A 16,101-nucleotide genomic window follows, 5' to 3' on the forward strand; every position below is an offset into this window, starting at 1 on the left:
GGCATCGGGGTTCCGGATCGCGCCGCCCCACGGCGCCAGGCTGGAGGTGGCAGAGCTGGACTGGCTCCAGACGGCCGGGGCGGCGGCTCCAAGTCAGGGTCGATCGCAGCCCTCCGCCCGCCGCGGGAGAGCCGAGAAGGGGCGAGAGCTGCGCCGGGGCCCCAGCGGGCGCGGAAAGGAGATTCGAGTTGGGGAGCGAGGTCGGTGCCGCCAGAGCAAGCGCGCCGGGAGGAAGGCGCACCCGAGCACAGCGCGGCTCCAACATCTGGTCTACGCCGGGCAGCTCCTGAGGACAGGGCCGGAGGACCAAAGCACGGAGCCGCTGGAACACCCTCTCCCAAGGGCCCTCGCAACTCTACTGACTGCTGAATAGGAAGGCGGCAGCACCTGCAGTTACTGCGCAGCCGCCGGACAAACGTGCTCTGCGAGATTTCCCAATGGCTGCCTGCTCCGCGCGCTCATTGGCCGCCAGGGCCGTCAGTCGAGGGGGGCCAGCCATTGGGCGCCCTCGCAGAACCCGTTACTCCGGCGGCTCAGCAATAGCTGCAGGCGACGCCACAGCCGTATTGAGCAGTCAGTGGCGTCCCGAGCGCCCCCGGGAAAGGGAGTTCTAGCGGTTCTTTCCCTGTTACGGTCCACAGGCCCTGTCCGCAGGAGCGGCCGGCGCATCCGGCCCGCCGGCCAGTCCGCACAGCGAAACCGGCGGAGACCAGATGTTGGACTCGCGCTGTGCTGGGCTGCGCCTTCCTCCAGGCGGCATTCGCTGGCGGCACCGACCTCTCTCGCCTTACACAGTAACTATTGCAATTCCTGCCATCACATCTGTATTACAGATGAGAGAGAAGATGCTGTTACCGGTTATGCTTGAATCTCTTTCAGTGTATAGAAGCAAATTATGTGGCCATACCTAGCTGAAAAAGACCGCAGGGGAGGTTTTTAGGTTCTGTATTTTGAGAGTTTAGGAAGGCAATCCAGAAGGTGGTTGGGGTGGGTTTTTTGAGTAAGCCAACATATAAATTATGTTACATGGTCTACATTTTTCTATTAAATCAAGCTACCTTGGGTATAATGCTAAAGATTTTAATTTAAGGCAAAGCACTTTCTACAATAAGAACAAATAAAAATGGCGTTTTAGAGCACTTCAGTATTCATAAAATGCAACAATCTATTGAGATTATATCAATGTGCTCATTTTACAGTTGAGAATGTGGAAATTAGGAGGCTTTTCTATCTACCTGTACAGTTAGAAAGTAGAGGGTTGAAAGTTGAATCAGGTCTTGATTTTAAATCTAATGCTAGTTATACATCAATAAACCAGCAGCACAGTATTTATTTCTAATCCTCAAGTTTAGATAAAAACACATTTTTGGTCTCACAAAAAAAATCTCTGGAGGATATTTTATTACTCTTTAAGCCATTATGTAAATAAAACTATGATTAAACTATGATTATGGTCTTTATTAGTTTTTTTTCTTTTTCATCATCACTATTATATTTTGGTTTACAGAAAAGTGGCAAAATGAAGGAAAAAGCACAAAATAAACAAATACTATGATGATTGATAATTAATAGAAATGAACATTATTTTGGTCTTAATAATATTTATGGAATCCTTATTAATAAAAAGTGACTCATAATTGCCTAGACATATCTCAGTGCAAATTTAAATGTCAGAAATGACTTTAGATTTTAGTTCAATAAATGCCTAGTTTCTTTTGAAGCAATGATGATGTCACATCTTAGCAGCATTCTTGCCATGTAGATCTACTATCCTTTAAATATGCAAAATAAAATCTATCTTTCAAACTATAATAATTGGTGAAAATAATAATATTTCACTAAATTTCAAACTTTATGGAAAATGTCCAGCCAGTCTAACTCAACTCAGAATACATTTGTTGATCTCTTAGATGTTGATTATTGTCCAAGTTCTAAGGACAAGAAGTCTAAATGGGCATAAGAGATGTAGAAAGCAGTGATTCATGAGAGACTTCCCAGAAGAGAAAGTTGAAGGATGTGAAGATGTGCTTTCCAGAAAGAAAGAAAAGCTTATCAAAGGTCTGAAACGAGTTTACATGACATACACAAGGAACTGAGTATATTCCAGTCAGCATTAGATTCAAATGATAATCTCTTTCAGAAACACTCTTGCTGACACACCTACAAATAATGTCTAACCAGACATCTGGGCATCCATGATCCAGTCAAGTTGACACATAAAATTAATCATCAGAACAGTTGACCTTATGATATGAGGAATGGACTACATAATGGGAGATAATAAATGGAGTCCAATGCTTTTATAGAAGCTGCAATAAATGTGCTAAATCAACAGCCAATATATGATGCTGTTCCTCCCTTAACCAGAGTATATAAAGGCAGGCAAAAGGTGTTCTTCCCTCCGAGCTATAGTTGTTTGCTGGGGCTGAACCCTCACCCTGCTTTGCCATATTTATGTGCCTTACCTGAACCCTCACCCTCTTATAGTCTGGCTCCTTGAAGGAGTATCCCCAGTGCCTGGCTCAACGGTGTCAGGCACTTCATATAAATTTTGGCTGGATGGTTGAGAGGCAGTCAAAGAAGGATATAGGAGAAAGCGAGGGAGAGGAAGGAGTGGGAGAGAGAGAAGCAGAGGGCTAGAAGGAAAACTAGAGGGAGGCAGGAGGAAGGCAACGAGCCCTGAAGGAAGCCAGTGGACTATACTTGGGACCTGGAGTGGGAAAAGGCTGTGGGAGGCTGGGAATGGGGTGTGGTCACTGCTGAGAGGACCTGTAGAAAGTCAGGCCTCTAATTTTAAGCTTCTTTGCACAGAACCATATAACTCCTTGGAAGACAGGTGAAATTAGCCAGTTTACCCCACACCCCCAGCAAACCTTTCTCTGTTTTACTTTTGGTTTGGTCTCACTGAGGGGAGCTGGTTTCACAGAGAAATGATATTTCGAACCATGACCCTCCAGAGCAGGCCAACAGGACTTCCTTCCCAGCTCTGATGCCCTCAGGCCTCACTGGCGAGGGCGGGGCCAGGCCGGGAGGGGGCGGGCTTGTGATGTCACCCTTCTGTGCCCCCGCCCCCAATTGTCCCAGGTTCCGAGCCTAGAAGGAGGCAAGGGAAGAGCCTTGGGGACGCAGAGTACTGGCCATTCCCAGTCGGGTCAGGATGGAGGGACGACGCTGGGGAAGAGGCACAGGGCATGCGAGAGGGAAAGGTGGCAGAGGGGCAGAGCCGGCCCGAGCTGCTATGGAGCAGTACCTCAGCACCAGCTCCAATACGGCCAGCGCCGCTACCAAGACGGTCGCCAGCGACCTGGTTGTGGACAGCCGGCAGTGCGGACACGTGAGTGGCAGCACGCCCATCGTCGCGGCCCCCGCTGGGGCTCCAGCCTTTGGGGAAGGGGGCAGGGCTAGCCACAGGCGGGCCTCCTGGGCCTTAACCGTCCCGCCTCGCATCCCGGCGCGGCCAGAGGTTCGGGCTCCGCTGGCCCCCGAGCGGCTGCGGGGCAGCGGGAGAGGAGCTGGAGGGCGGGAAGCGGGAGGGCTTTGGGGCTGTCTGTCAGGGAGAGGTCCGTAGACCCTGAGTGTGGGACTCTGGGTTTTTTTGGTTGGAGTAGAAGTAGCTGGGTCTAAACTAAATGCGTAATAACTGAAAGGAAAGACAAAACTCTCCAATTGTCTCTGACAGGGTGCAGACAAAACCCACTTTCCAGGGATCGGAGCAGCTCAACTACTGGATCTCCCTTTTGGGGTCAAGTTGCCCAGGATCCCAGGAAGCGATTGTTTGTACCGTACAACAAAGTTAAGTGAAAAGGTAATTTTTAACTCTTATGTTAAAATTTTTTCTACTTGCTGTTAAAATTCAGGCGCTACATCATGCAAAATACATTAAGGGAACTTGCACTAACAGTTACCGGAGAACAAAAAACTCACATAAAAACCTAAGGTATTGTTTAGGATGTATATACGTAACAACTTCAATCTTTCAAGATTCTGCGAACAGCGCATAATTAAGTTATAATTTCCATTGCCCTTGGTTTGCATAATTTTACTCAATTTTGTTGTTGTTGTTGTTATCATTAATCTACAATTACATGAAGAACATTATTTTTACTAGGCTCCCATCTTCACCAAGCACCCCACACACACCCCATCACAGTCACTGTCCATCAGCGTTGAATCACTACTTGCCTTCCCTGTGTTGCACAGCCCTCCCATGCCGCCCCTTACTTGCTAATTATACATGCTAATCATAATACCCCCTTTCTTTTCCCCGCCCCTTATCCCTCCCTCCCCACCCATCCTCACCAGTCCCTTTCCCTTTGGTAACTGTTAGCCCATTCTTCGGTTCTGTGACTCTGCTGCTGTTTTGTTCCTTCAGTTTCTCTTTGTTCTTATACTCCACATATGAGTGAAATCATTTGATACTTGTCTTTCTCCACCTGGCTTATTTCACTGAGCATAATACCCTCTAGCTCCATCCATGTTGTTGCAAATGGTACGATTCTTTTTCTTCTTAAGGCTGAGTAATATTCCATTGTGTATATGTACCACATCTTCTTTATCCATTCATCTACTGATGGACACTGAGGGTTGCTTCCGTTTCTTGGCTACTGTAAATAGAGCTGCGATAAACACAGGGCTGCATATGTCTTTTTCATACTGGGCTGCTGCATTCTTAGGGTAAATTCCTATAAGTGGAATTCCTGAGTCAAATGGTATTTCTATTTTCAGCTTTTTGAGGAACCTCCATACTGCTTTCCACAATGGTTGAACTGATTTACATTCCCACCAGCAGTGTAGGAGGGTTCCCCTTTCTCCACACCCTTGCCAACGTTTTTGTTTGTCTTTTGGATGGTGGCGATCCTTACTGGTGTGAGGTGATATCCTCATTGTGGTTTTAATTTGCATTTCTCTGCTGATTAGCGATGTGCAGCATCTTTTCATGTGTCTGTTGGCCATCTGAATTTCTTCTTTGGAGAACTGTCTGTTCAGCTCCTCTGCCCATTTTTAATTGGATTATTTGCTTTTTGTTTGCTGAGGTGCGTGAGCTATTTATGTATTTTGGATGTCAATCCTTTATCGGATCTGTCATTTAATGAATATATTCTCCCATACTGTAGGGTACATTTTTGTTCCATTGATGGTGTCCTTTGCTGTACAGAAGCTTTTCAGCTTGATATAGTCCCATTTCTTCATTTTTTTGTTTGTTTGTTATCATTAATGTACAGTTACATGAAGAACATTATGTTTACTAGGCTTCCCCCTTCACCAAGTCCCCCCCGAAATCCCCATTACAGTCACTGTCCATCAGCATAGTAAGATGCTGTAGAATCACTACTTATCTTCTCTGTGTTGTACAGACCTCCACATGCTCCCCCAACATTGTACATGCTAATTGTAATGCCCCCTTTCTTTTTCCCCGACTGTATCCATCCATTCCCACCCATCCACCCCAGTCCCTTTCCTTTTGGTAACTGTTAGTCCATTCTTGGGTTCTGTGATTCTGCTGCTGTTTTGTTCCTTCAGTTTTTCTTTGTCCTTATACTCCACATATGAGTGAAATCATTTGGTACTTGTCTTTCTCCACCTGGCTTATTTCACAGAGCATAATGCCCTCTAGCTCCATGCATGTTGTTGCAAATGGTAGATTTGTTTTCTTCTTATGGCTGCTTAGTATTCCATTGTGTATATGTACCACATCTTCTTTATCCATTCATCTACTGATGGACACTCAGGTTGCTTCCATTTCTTGGCTATTGTAAATAGTGCTGCGATAAACAGTACATCTGTCTTTTTGAAACTGGGCTGCTGCATTCTTAGGATAAATTCCTACAAGTGGAATTCCTGGGTCAAATGGTATTTCTATTTTGAGTTTTTTGAGGAAACTCCATACTGCTTTCCACAATGGTTGAACTAATTTACATTCCCACCAGCAGTGTACGAGGGTTCCCCTTTCTCCGCAACCACGCCAACATTTGTTGTTGTTTGTCTTTTGGATGGTGGCGATCCTTACTGGTGTGAGATGATATCTCATTGTAGTTTTAATTTGCATTTGTCTGATAACTAGCGATGTGGAGCATCTTTTCATGTGTCTTTTGGCCAACTGAATTTCTTCTTTGGAGAACTGTCTGTTCAGCTCCTCTGCCCATTTTTTAATTGGATTATTTGCATTTTGTTTGTTGAGGTGTGTGAGCTCTTTATATATTTTGGATGTCAACCCTTTATTGGGTCTGTCGTTTATGAATATATTCTCCCATACTGTAGGGCACCTTTTTGTTCTGTTGATGTTGTCCTTTGCTGCACAGAAGCTTTTCAGCTTGATATAGTCCCACTTGTTCATTTTTGCTTTTGTTTCCCTTGCCCGGGGAGATATGTTCATGAAGAAGTCGCTCATGTTTACGTCCAAGAGATTTTTGCCTATGTTTTTTTCTAAGTTTTATGGTTTCATGACTTACATTCAGGTCTTTGATCCACTTTGAATTTACTTTTGTTTATGGGGTTAGAGAGTGATCCAGTTTCATTCTTTACATGTAGCTGTCCAGTTTTGCCAGCACCATCTGTTGAAGAGACTGTCATTTCCCCATTGTATGTCCATGGCTCCTTTACCGTATATTAATTGACCATATATTTTTGGGTTTATGTCTGGAGTCTCTAGTCTTTTCCACTGGTCTGTGGCTCTGTTCTTGTGCCAGTACCAAATTGTCTTGATTACTGTGGCTTTGTAGTCGAGCTTGAAGTTGGGGAGCAAGATCCCCCCCACTATATTCTTCCTTCTCAGGATTGCTTTGGCTATTCCGGGCCTTTGGTGTTTCCATATGAATTTTTGAACTGTTTGTTCCAGTTCGTTGAAAAATGCTGTTGGTAATTTGATAGGGATTGCATCAAATCTGTACATTGCTTTGGGCAGGATGGCCATTTTGACTATATTAATTCTTCCTGGCCATGAGCATGGGATCAGTTTCCATTTGTTAGTGTCCTCTTTAATTTCTCTTAAGAGTGTCTTACAGTTTTCGGGGTATAGGTCTTTCACTTCCTTGGTTAGGTTTATTCCTAGGTATTTTATTCTTTTTGATACAATTGTGAATGTAATTGTTTTCCTGCTTACTTTTTCTTTTAATTCATTGTCAGTGTGTAGGAAAGCCACAGATTTCTGTGTGTTAATTTTGTACCCTGCAACGTTGCTGAATTCTGATATTAGTTCTACTAGTTTTGGAGTGTAGTGTTTAGGGTTTTTTATGTACAATATGTCATCTGCAGACCATGACAGTTTAACTTCTTCTTTACCAATCTGGATTCCTTGTATTTCTTTGTTTTGTCTGAGTTCCGTGGCTAGGGCCTCCAGTACTATGTTGAATAACAGTGGGGAGAGTGGGCATCCCTGTCTTGTACCCGATCTCAGAGGAAAAGCTTTCAGCTTCTCGCTGTTCAGTATGATGTTGGCTGTGGGTTTATCATATATGGCCTTTATTATGTTGAGGTACTTGCCCTCTATACCCATTTTGTTGAGAGTTTTTATCATGAATGGATGTTGAATTTTGTCGAATGCTTTTTCAGCATCTATGGAGATGATTGTGTGGTTTTTGTCCTTCTTTTTGTTGATGTGGTGGATGATGTTGATGGATTTTCGAATGTTGTGCCATCCTTGCATCCCTGGGATGAATCCCACTTGGTCATGGTGTATGATCCTTTTGATGTATTTTTGAATTCAGTTTGCTAGTATTTTGTTGAGTATTTTTGCATCTACGTTCATCAGGGATATTGGTCTGTAATTTTCCTTTTTGGTGGTGTCTTTGCCTGGTTTTTTTATTAGGGTGATGTTGGCTTCATAGAATGAGTTTGGGAGTGTTCCATCCTCTTCTATTTTTTGGAAAACTTAAAGGAGAATGGGTATTATGTCTTCTCTGTATGTCTGATAAAAATCCGAGGTAAATTCATCTGGCCCGGGGGTTTTGTTCTTGGGTAGATTTTGATTACTGCTTCAATTTCATTGCTGGTAATTGGTCTGTTTAGATTTTCTGTTTCTTCCTTGGTCAGTCTTGGAAGGTTCTGTGTTTCTAGGAAGATGTCCATTTCTTTTAGGTTTCCTAGCTTGTTGCCATATAGGTTTTCACAGTATTGTCTAGTAAATCTTTGTATTTCTGTGGGATCCATCGTGATTTTTCCTTTCTCGTTTCTGATTCTGTTGATGTATATTGATTCACTTTTTCTCTTAGTAAGTCTGGCTAGAGGTTTATCTATTTTGTTTATTTTCTCAAAGAACCAGCACTTGCCTTCATTGATTTTTTCTGTTGTTTTATTCTTCTCAATTTTATTTATTTCTTCTCTGATCTTCATTATGTCCCTCCTTCTGCTCACTTTAGGCCTCATTTGTTGTTCTTTATCCAGTTTCAATAATTGTGATGTCAGACTATTCATTTGGGATTATTCTTCCTTCTTTAAATATGCATGGATTGCTATATACTTTCCTCTTAAGACTGCTTTCACTGTGTCCCACAGAAGTTGGGGCTTTGTGTTGTTGTCATTTGTTTCCATATATTGCTGGATCTCTATTTTAATTTGGTCATTGATCCATTGATTATTTAGGAGCATGTTGTTTAGCCTTCATGTGTTTGTGAGCCTTTTTGCTTTCTTTGTACAATTTATTTCTAGTTTTATACCTTTGTGGTCTGAAAAGTTGGTTGGTAGAATTTCAATCTTTTTGAATTTACTGAGGCTCTTTTTGTGGCCTAGTATGTGGGCTGTTCTGGAGAATGTTCCATGTGCACTTGAGAAGAATGTGTATCCTGTTGCTTTTGGATGTAGAGTTCTGTAGATGTCTATTAGGTCCATCTGTTCTAGTGCACTGTTCAGCGCCTCTGTGTCCTTACATATTTTCTGTCTGGTGGATCTATCCTTTGGAGTGAGTGGTGTGTTGAAGTCTCCCAAAATGAATGCATTCTATTTCCTCCTTTAAGTCTATTTGTATTTGTTTCACATATGTTGGTGCTCCTGTGTTGGGTGCATGTATATTTATAATGGTTATATCCTCTTTTTGACTGAGCCGTTTAACATTATGTAATGTTCTTATTTATCTCTTGTCACTTTCTTTGTTTTGAAGTCTATTTTGTCTGAGACTAGCACTGTAACACCTGCTTTTTTCTCCCTGTTGTTTGCATGAAATATCTTTTTCCATCCCTTGACTTTTGGTCTGTGCATGTCTTTGGGTTTGAGCTGAGTCTCTCATAAGCAGCATATAGATGGGTATTTCTTTTTTATCCATTCTATTACTCTGTGTCTTTTGATTGGTTCATTCAGTCCATTTACATTTAGGGTGATTATTGAAAGATAGGTACTTATTGCCATTGCAGGCTTTAGATTTGTGGTTACCAAAGGTTCAAGGTTACCTTCTTTAATATCTTACTGTCTAACTTACGTTGCTTAGTGAGCTATTATAAACAGTGTCTTGTGATTCTTTATTTCTCTCCTTATTCCTCCTCCTCTGTTCTTTATATGTTGGTGTTTTATTGTGTGCTTTTTTGTCTTTCCTTTGACTGCTTTTGTGGGTACTTGATTTTATTTTTTGCCTTTGGTTAGGTTTTCGTTGGTATGCTTTCTTTGCTGTGATTTTATTTTCTCTGGTGACATCTATTTAGCCTTAGGAGTGCCCCCATCAGGAGCAGTCCCTCTAAAATACCCTGTAGAGGTGGTTTGTGGGAGGCAAATTCCCTCAACTTTTGTTTGTCTGGGAATTGTATCAAAAAATTGATTAAATGATAATCGTGCTGGATACAGTATTCTTGGTTCAAGGCTGTTCTGTTTCTTTGCATTAAATATATCATGCCATTTTCTTCTGGCCTGTAATGTTTCTGTTGAGAAGTCTGATGTTAGCCTAATGAGTTTTCCTTTGTAGGTGACCTTTTTCTTCTCTCTAGCTGCCTTTAAAACTCTGTCCTTGTCCTTCATCTTTGCCATTTTAATTATTATGTGTCTTGGTGTTTTCCTCTTTGGGTCCCTTTTGTTGGGAGTTCGGTGTACTTACCTGGTCTGAGTGACTATTTCCTCCCCCTGTTTGGGGAAGCTTTCAGCAATTATTTCTTCCAAGACACTTTCCATCCCTTTTTATCTCTCTTCTTCTTCTGGTACCCCTATAATACAGATATTGCTCCTTTTGGATTGGTCACACAGTTCTCTTAATATTGTTTCATTCCTGGAGATCCTTTTATCTCTCTCTATGTCAGCTTCTATGCATTCCTGTTCTCTGGTTTCTATTCCATTAATGGCCTCTTGCATCTCATCCATTCTGCTTGTAAGTCCTTCCCGGGATTATTTTATTTCTGTAGTCTCCCTCCCTACTTTGTCTGTTAGCTCTTGCATTTTTCTCTGCAGCTCCATCAGCATGGTTATGATCTTTATTTTGAATTCTTTTTCAGGAAGATTGGTTAGGTCTGTCTCTCCAAGCTCCTTCTCAGCCATTGTCTCTGTGATTTTGGTCTGGATCAAATTCTTCTGCCTTTTCATGGCAATAGAGGTAGTTGTGGGGAGCTGGCCTGTGTTTCGGCTGGAAGAATGTCTCTTCTTGCTAGTTTGTGGCCTTCCTCTCCTGGGAGAATGGTGACCCTTACCGGCTTGTGCTGGGCAGCTGCATGCTGGCAGGGTCTCTGATTCTTGCCCAGCTGCTGTGGAGTAAGCTCCATGGGTGTGTTGGCGTGGCGACCCTCAGGCCGCTGCTCCACTATGGTGGGGTCATGCCAGAGGAGGAACTGACAGGAGGCTGTTTATGGCCTTGAAGGGCCTCATAGCTGTGCTGCCACCCAGGGGGTTAGGGTGTCCGGAGTTCCCTGGGATTCCCAGCTGCTGGCCTGAGTGTTCTGGGATGCTTCCGTCCAGCTCTGGGGTCCCTGTCCCTTCAAGACTTTCAAAAAGCACTCGCTTTTCTTTTGTCCCTGGGCCGCCGGCTGCGGGGACCCACTCACAGGTTTTACTGTTCCGTTTCCCTAGTATGCAGCACACCACTCCCTGTGTGACTGCAGTTCCTGTGCAGATGGCTAGGGCTGAGTATTTAACAGTCCTGGTCTCCCTCTCCCTCCCCACTCTGACTCCTCTCCTCACACCTGGAGCTGGGGTGAGGGGTACTCGGGTACCGCCAGGTCGCGGCTTGTATCTTACCCCCTTTGTGAGGCGCTGGGGTCTCACAAATGTAGATGTAGCCTAGCCGTTGTACTGTATCTTCTGGTCTCTCTTTTAGGAATAGTTGTATTTGTTGTATTTGCAAAAATATATATGGTTTTGGAAGGATATTTCCACTGATCTACTCACGCCACCATTTTGGCTCCTCTTTTGTAAACTATTTTTTAAAAAGATGTTCTATGTTAAATTAATTTCCCCCAAACTTTTTTTAAAGGGAAACCAATTATTTTAACTGATTATAGAAGGGTTTCCCTGGCTGTAATGAATGGATTTGTTTTAAAGGTGCTCTTTTTTTACAGTATTAGCCCAGGTTTGGTCTTGAGAAACATACTGCCATAACAGCTAAAATTCAGAATCTAAAAGAGCACTCCACTCCTTGACTGATTGTTGAGTGTTTCCCTTCACAGGAAAGGTAGAGGCTTCTTATCTGGTCTCACTAAATTCAAGACATTACCTTATGTGATTCCTTTCTTTACCCTCTCAAGGAAGCATTGGTAATTACGGGAATTCCACTTCATAATTTAGACCCTTAGAGGGGATTAAAGTCTGGTGTTAAGCAAGAGGTCAGAAACTTACCAAGGAAATTTTAAATGGAAAATGAAAGCTAGCATCCTATCAGGTTCCTTTAATCTGCCTTTTTGCTCACATCTGAGACATCCTTTAACCAACCTTTAGGGAGTTCTTTTTATAGTCGTACCCAGCCAGTTTCCTTAATGTTCAGAATCTCACTGAGGTACAACTGCCAGACTAAATGCAGAGGTAACAAATTGGTACGTGCAGACAGGTCTGGATTGTTGCACAATGGGTGAGGTCTTGTAAGTGGAATAGGATGCCTGCAAACAGGGCAGCTGTTCTCAGGTTTGCTGCATCTCCCACACATTCTAATTGCCCTTCACTTGAGCCAATTCCTGCTTTGGTACTACTTCAGACCAAAACTTATTTTTGTATTCAAAAAAACTGCAAGGAAAGCAAAAAGAAGGAATGCAAAGACAATATCAGGACTTCCACATTTACTTCCACCCTGCACTTGTTCCCTTTCAGAGGTTCTTCCATTGCCATGCTGCAATTTAAAAAATGGACTAAGAACTCACACCAAATACAAAACAAACAAAAGTCCCTTATGTTCACTTTGGTAATGTTTTAAGTCACAAATGGAATTAAGTAACTCAGCTTTTTCCCCTAAAGTAATAGATATAGAAACATGACTGTAGCTTAAATTTTCCACCTTTTTATTTTAATGGCTATTATATAAGGTTGTATTTGGTTCATACACATGGAGAAACCTCAGTCCTTATCAATATCCTTTATAATTGGCTCTTCAATATATTGAACTTTATAATAAAGGCCTTGAAATTTTTCCTGACTGTGGCAGTCAGAGAACACTGGGTTTCTTGTATCAGCTAAGACCCCAAGTAAAAATAACTCTTCAATCCACTACCTTTAACATCTTGAGTTTTACTTCTGTTTTTTGTTAAAATTGCTTCACTGAATCCTGGTGAAAGACTTTTCCATTTTTCTTCCTTTTTCAGATCACTGAGATAAAATAATCATAATTAATATTATCCTTTTATCCACTGAATATAACACTTTGACCTGGAAGAGGGAAGAGGAAAAAGATGAATCTTAACATTAGCTTTTACATTAAAGCAAACTTTTTCCTATTCCGTTTCTTTTCCTTTCCTCCTTTCTTCTCTGTCTCAGGGCCAGGGACTGACTGATGGAGTTCAGGGGAGGAATTCAGTGAATGAGGGTGGACTTGTAGACTAGTTCTGGTCAGTGGGAAAAGAGGTAGGGATAAACAATTAGTGTTCATTAATCCAAATTTTTCTGTTGCTTGTTTTTCCTTCAAATTCTTCTTACGTGCTTTATTTTCAGTGAACAGTCTAGTCATTTCAATGGGTTGATATTTAAAAGTGAAATTCTGTTTTTACATTTATAACAATAATTACATAACTAATTTTACATTTACAATATTTCAAAATTTGTGTTTGCAGCTCTTTCAACCTTCTTATGGTTTCAATCTGACGGATCCTTATTGTCGAATTTTGGAAAATCAATATAATAGTCTCCATGATCCCCATTTAAGAGCATACCATCAACGCAAGGATATCCTGGGAAGGTTAAAGAAAGGTGGATACATCACCAGCAATAATGAAGTGGGTTGAAGATTACTTCTCTTTAATCATTGAAAGCCTCCATATATTTCTGGGTATAGAAGGTGTATCACCTTTAACTCGGTCAGGAGAAATGGTTAATGGGAAAGTCCATTAATTGCTTAGTATATGGGTCAAGGGAAATCGGATAAGCAGTTTCTAAATTAAACTTTTTCCCTTCACCTTTTTTCTTTGTAATGTCAAAAGATGGTGGCCAAATAATTCGAGGATGTCATGTTAATTTTCCCAACTATATCATACACCTCTTTCTGTCTCTGATGTCATATGCTTGTCAAGGATTATGTCCCTTACACTTCTTGAAAAATTGAGATAGAATGGGAACCTAGCAAAATCAGCTTGGTAGAATCCTCACAGATTATATTCTTATTGGGTTTGAACATTACTATTACATTAGTATTTTCGTAACTCCAGTTGGGTATACTAAATTCCTTTTTGTGGCACAAGTATTATTAATAATGTGTTTTGAATAAAGATTGCCTATTGATTAACAATTGTAGAGAGATATCACTTAAAAAATTTTTAGCAATTTATGTTCTTGATACCCAAATGTCACCAGAATGGTATGCTATTACTATTTTTACTCTGGAAAGTAATTGTTAGGATTTTTAAATACATGTATTTATATATATTTTTTGTTGTTTTAGGTTGTATGTTCCTTGAAAGAGTTTAATAAATATAGGGAATATTTGAGAAGCTTAAAATTAGATTTTGAAAAACACTGTATAAAAGAACAGGTAAGTTAAACACTTAAATCTGGTTTCTTTATATAGGGTTTGAAAGAAAGGTTTGTTTGTATGCAAAGTACTTTCTTATGATATTTTTACCTTTAGTTTTGACAAACTAACTTTTCCAAATGAAAATTTAGAGCAGGGATAAATAATATTTTGAAGTTGCTCTATTGGGCCAAGAAAGGGAAAGTGATTAATATGCCAGTGGTTGCTAGCATAATTGATGAATTAAATTGCTACTCACATATGTCCCTTCTGCCTGAGCTGAGGCCAACAGGAATAGTCTATTGTGCTAGCAAGATTCGTAAGCTGGAAGCCAACTCAGCTTGAGCAACAGGGAACAGTATGGGTAGTTACCATGCCCTACAGTGACTGAAAGAACATACACACTGTGTGTGTGTGTACCCACACATGCAGCTATGTTTATCACCAGTAAAAAATGTTCTTCAAGATGAAGTGGAATGATTTGGTGCAGAGTGAACGGATGTAGCCTTTCAGTTGTTTGACTCAGGTTGTGTGAGGCTGTGTATGAGAGTGTGTGTGTATGCACATGCATACTCAGGTGCATGAGTGAATGCAGGTTTTAGAGTTTACAGGGTTGGATAAAAATGCCAAATGTATGTATATGTACTTTTACAAATTGATGTTCTAAAGTTAAGAGAGTTGGATAGAAATGAGAATGATGTTTAAGTGTTCTGTATTTCCCCCCATTTCCCTTTCTGTGCCTAGAGTTTTTCCTCCATGTTTCCAAAACATTTCTTCCATGTTTTCCTTTAATTTCTTCTGAATGCATAGCAAAATAAGATGAAATATTTATCTTTTATTTTAAGAGAGAGAAATCTTTATTTCGGGTCAGTTGTCCATGTCTGGAATGGATTCTGATTAGATTAAAGTGCAGTTAAACACAATTGACTATTAACAAAGTACAGGAATTTTACTAAACTAAATATAAAAGGGCATATCAAACAACAGTTTTACTTCTGGGAAATGAAAAAATTATATTTATATATGATAAATACTTTTTTTAATAGAAAATGCTTGCAAAACAAGTAGTTTATTGTTGACACACCTAGATGTAAGTGTAAGATTTACATAGCCTGGTTAAGCAGCTTTACAGAAATTTTTCAAACACTGGAAATTGAAATATGTATGATAATTTTTTATTCTACTTTGGGTTAACAGGTATCTTTTAGTATTTTCAGGGACTCATTGTTCATATGGCAAGATTAGCTTATTCCACTTTACTATAATTATTATGTTCTAATGCTCAATATTACATAACTTTTTTTCAGTAGACAGTCCCTCTGAGTTGGCCTTTCTTTTCCTTCCAGAAATCCCTGAAAATATTACTGTTTTTAGAGAGCAACAAAATGCCTAGGTTCCCTTTACTTTTTGCCTGATGCCAATGAACAGTTCAAGGAGTTCTGGCCCGTTATTTAGTGGCAACGAGTGCAATGGAAAAGATTCTGGCAGTGGGAGTGCCCGTTAGACATGACCACGGATGGTAGGCATGATAACACCAGAGGCTGCTTGAACCATGTTAATGGGAGAGCTATTTGAATTACTGATGTTTTCAGTAAAGTTATTCTGAATTGTCTTTTTTGAATCATGTTTTAGTATGTGACGTTTTCAGTTCATTTTTGTGTGTTTCTTAGTATTTTTATCTTTTTTAGATTTGACTTTATATATAATTTTCTGCAAACTGTATGCTTAGAGTTATCAAAATCATTAAAAGACTTTGCCTTTGCATCTTTGTAAAAAATAAGTTGTATCACACTTTTTCTGCTCTTTGACTTATTTGTCTATTGTACTCTCTTGATTATTGTACTTTTAATTCTTTAAATCAGTGCTAGCCTTCCAAGTTTGTTCTTTTAGTTTGATGTTGTTTTGACTAATCTAAGCCATTTATATTTCCATATAAATTTTAGAATCAGCTTGTCAATTTCTACCAAGAAATTTGCTGAGACTTTGATTGGAATTGTGTTGACTCTATTGGTCATCTTGGACACACGTGATTTCTTGATAATGTTGAGTCTTCC

At 40.7% G+C, this 16,101-nt stretch overlaps 1 protein-coding gene across 3 annotated transcripts in view; it reads left to right on the forward strand.

Moving 5' to 3' along the window:
• Positions 1-620: 620 nt before the first annotated feature.
• The window catches only part of LOC118909776 (fibrous sheath-interacting protein 2-like), a 38,514-nt gene continuing 23,033 nt past the window's right edge, over positions 621-16,101 (forward strand). For all 3 annotated transcript variants that reach the window (XM_057503772.1, XM_057503771.1, XM_057503773.1), the window contains exons 1-5: positions 621-794; positions 3,085-3,334; positions 3,680-3,805; positions 13,155-13,316; positions 13,979-14,068. In XM_057503772.1, coding sequence (XP_057359755.1) covers positions 3,158-3,334; positions 3,680-3,805; positions 13,155-13,316; positions 13,979-14,068 — 555 coding nt within the window. In that variant the 5' untranslated portion in view covers positions 621-794; positions 3,085-3,157. The remainder of the gene's footprint in view (positions 795-3,084; positions 3,335-3,679; positions 3,806-13,154; positions 13,317-13,978; positions 14,069-16,101) is intronic.

This window comes from Manis pentadactyla, chromosome 6 (assembly GCF_030020395.1).
Source record: "Manis pentadactyla isolate mManPen7 chromosome 6, mManPen7.hap1, whole genome shotgun sequence".
Taxonomy (NCBI): domain Eukaryota; kingdom Metazoa; phylum Chordata; class Mammalia; order Pholidota; family Manidae; genus Manis; species Manis pentadactyla.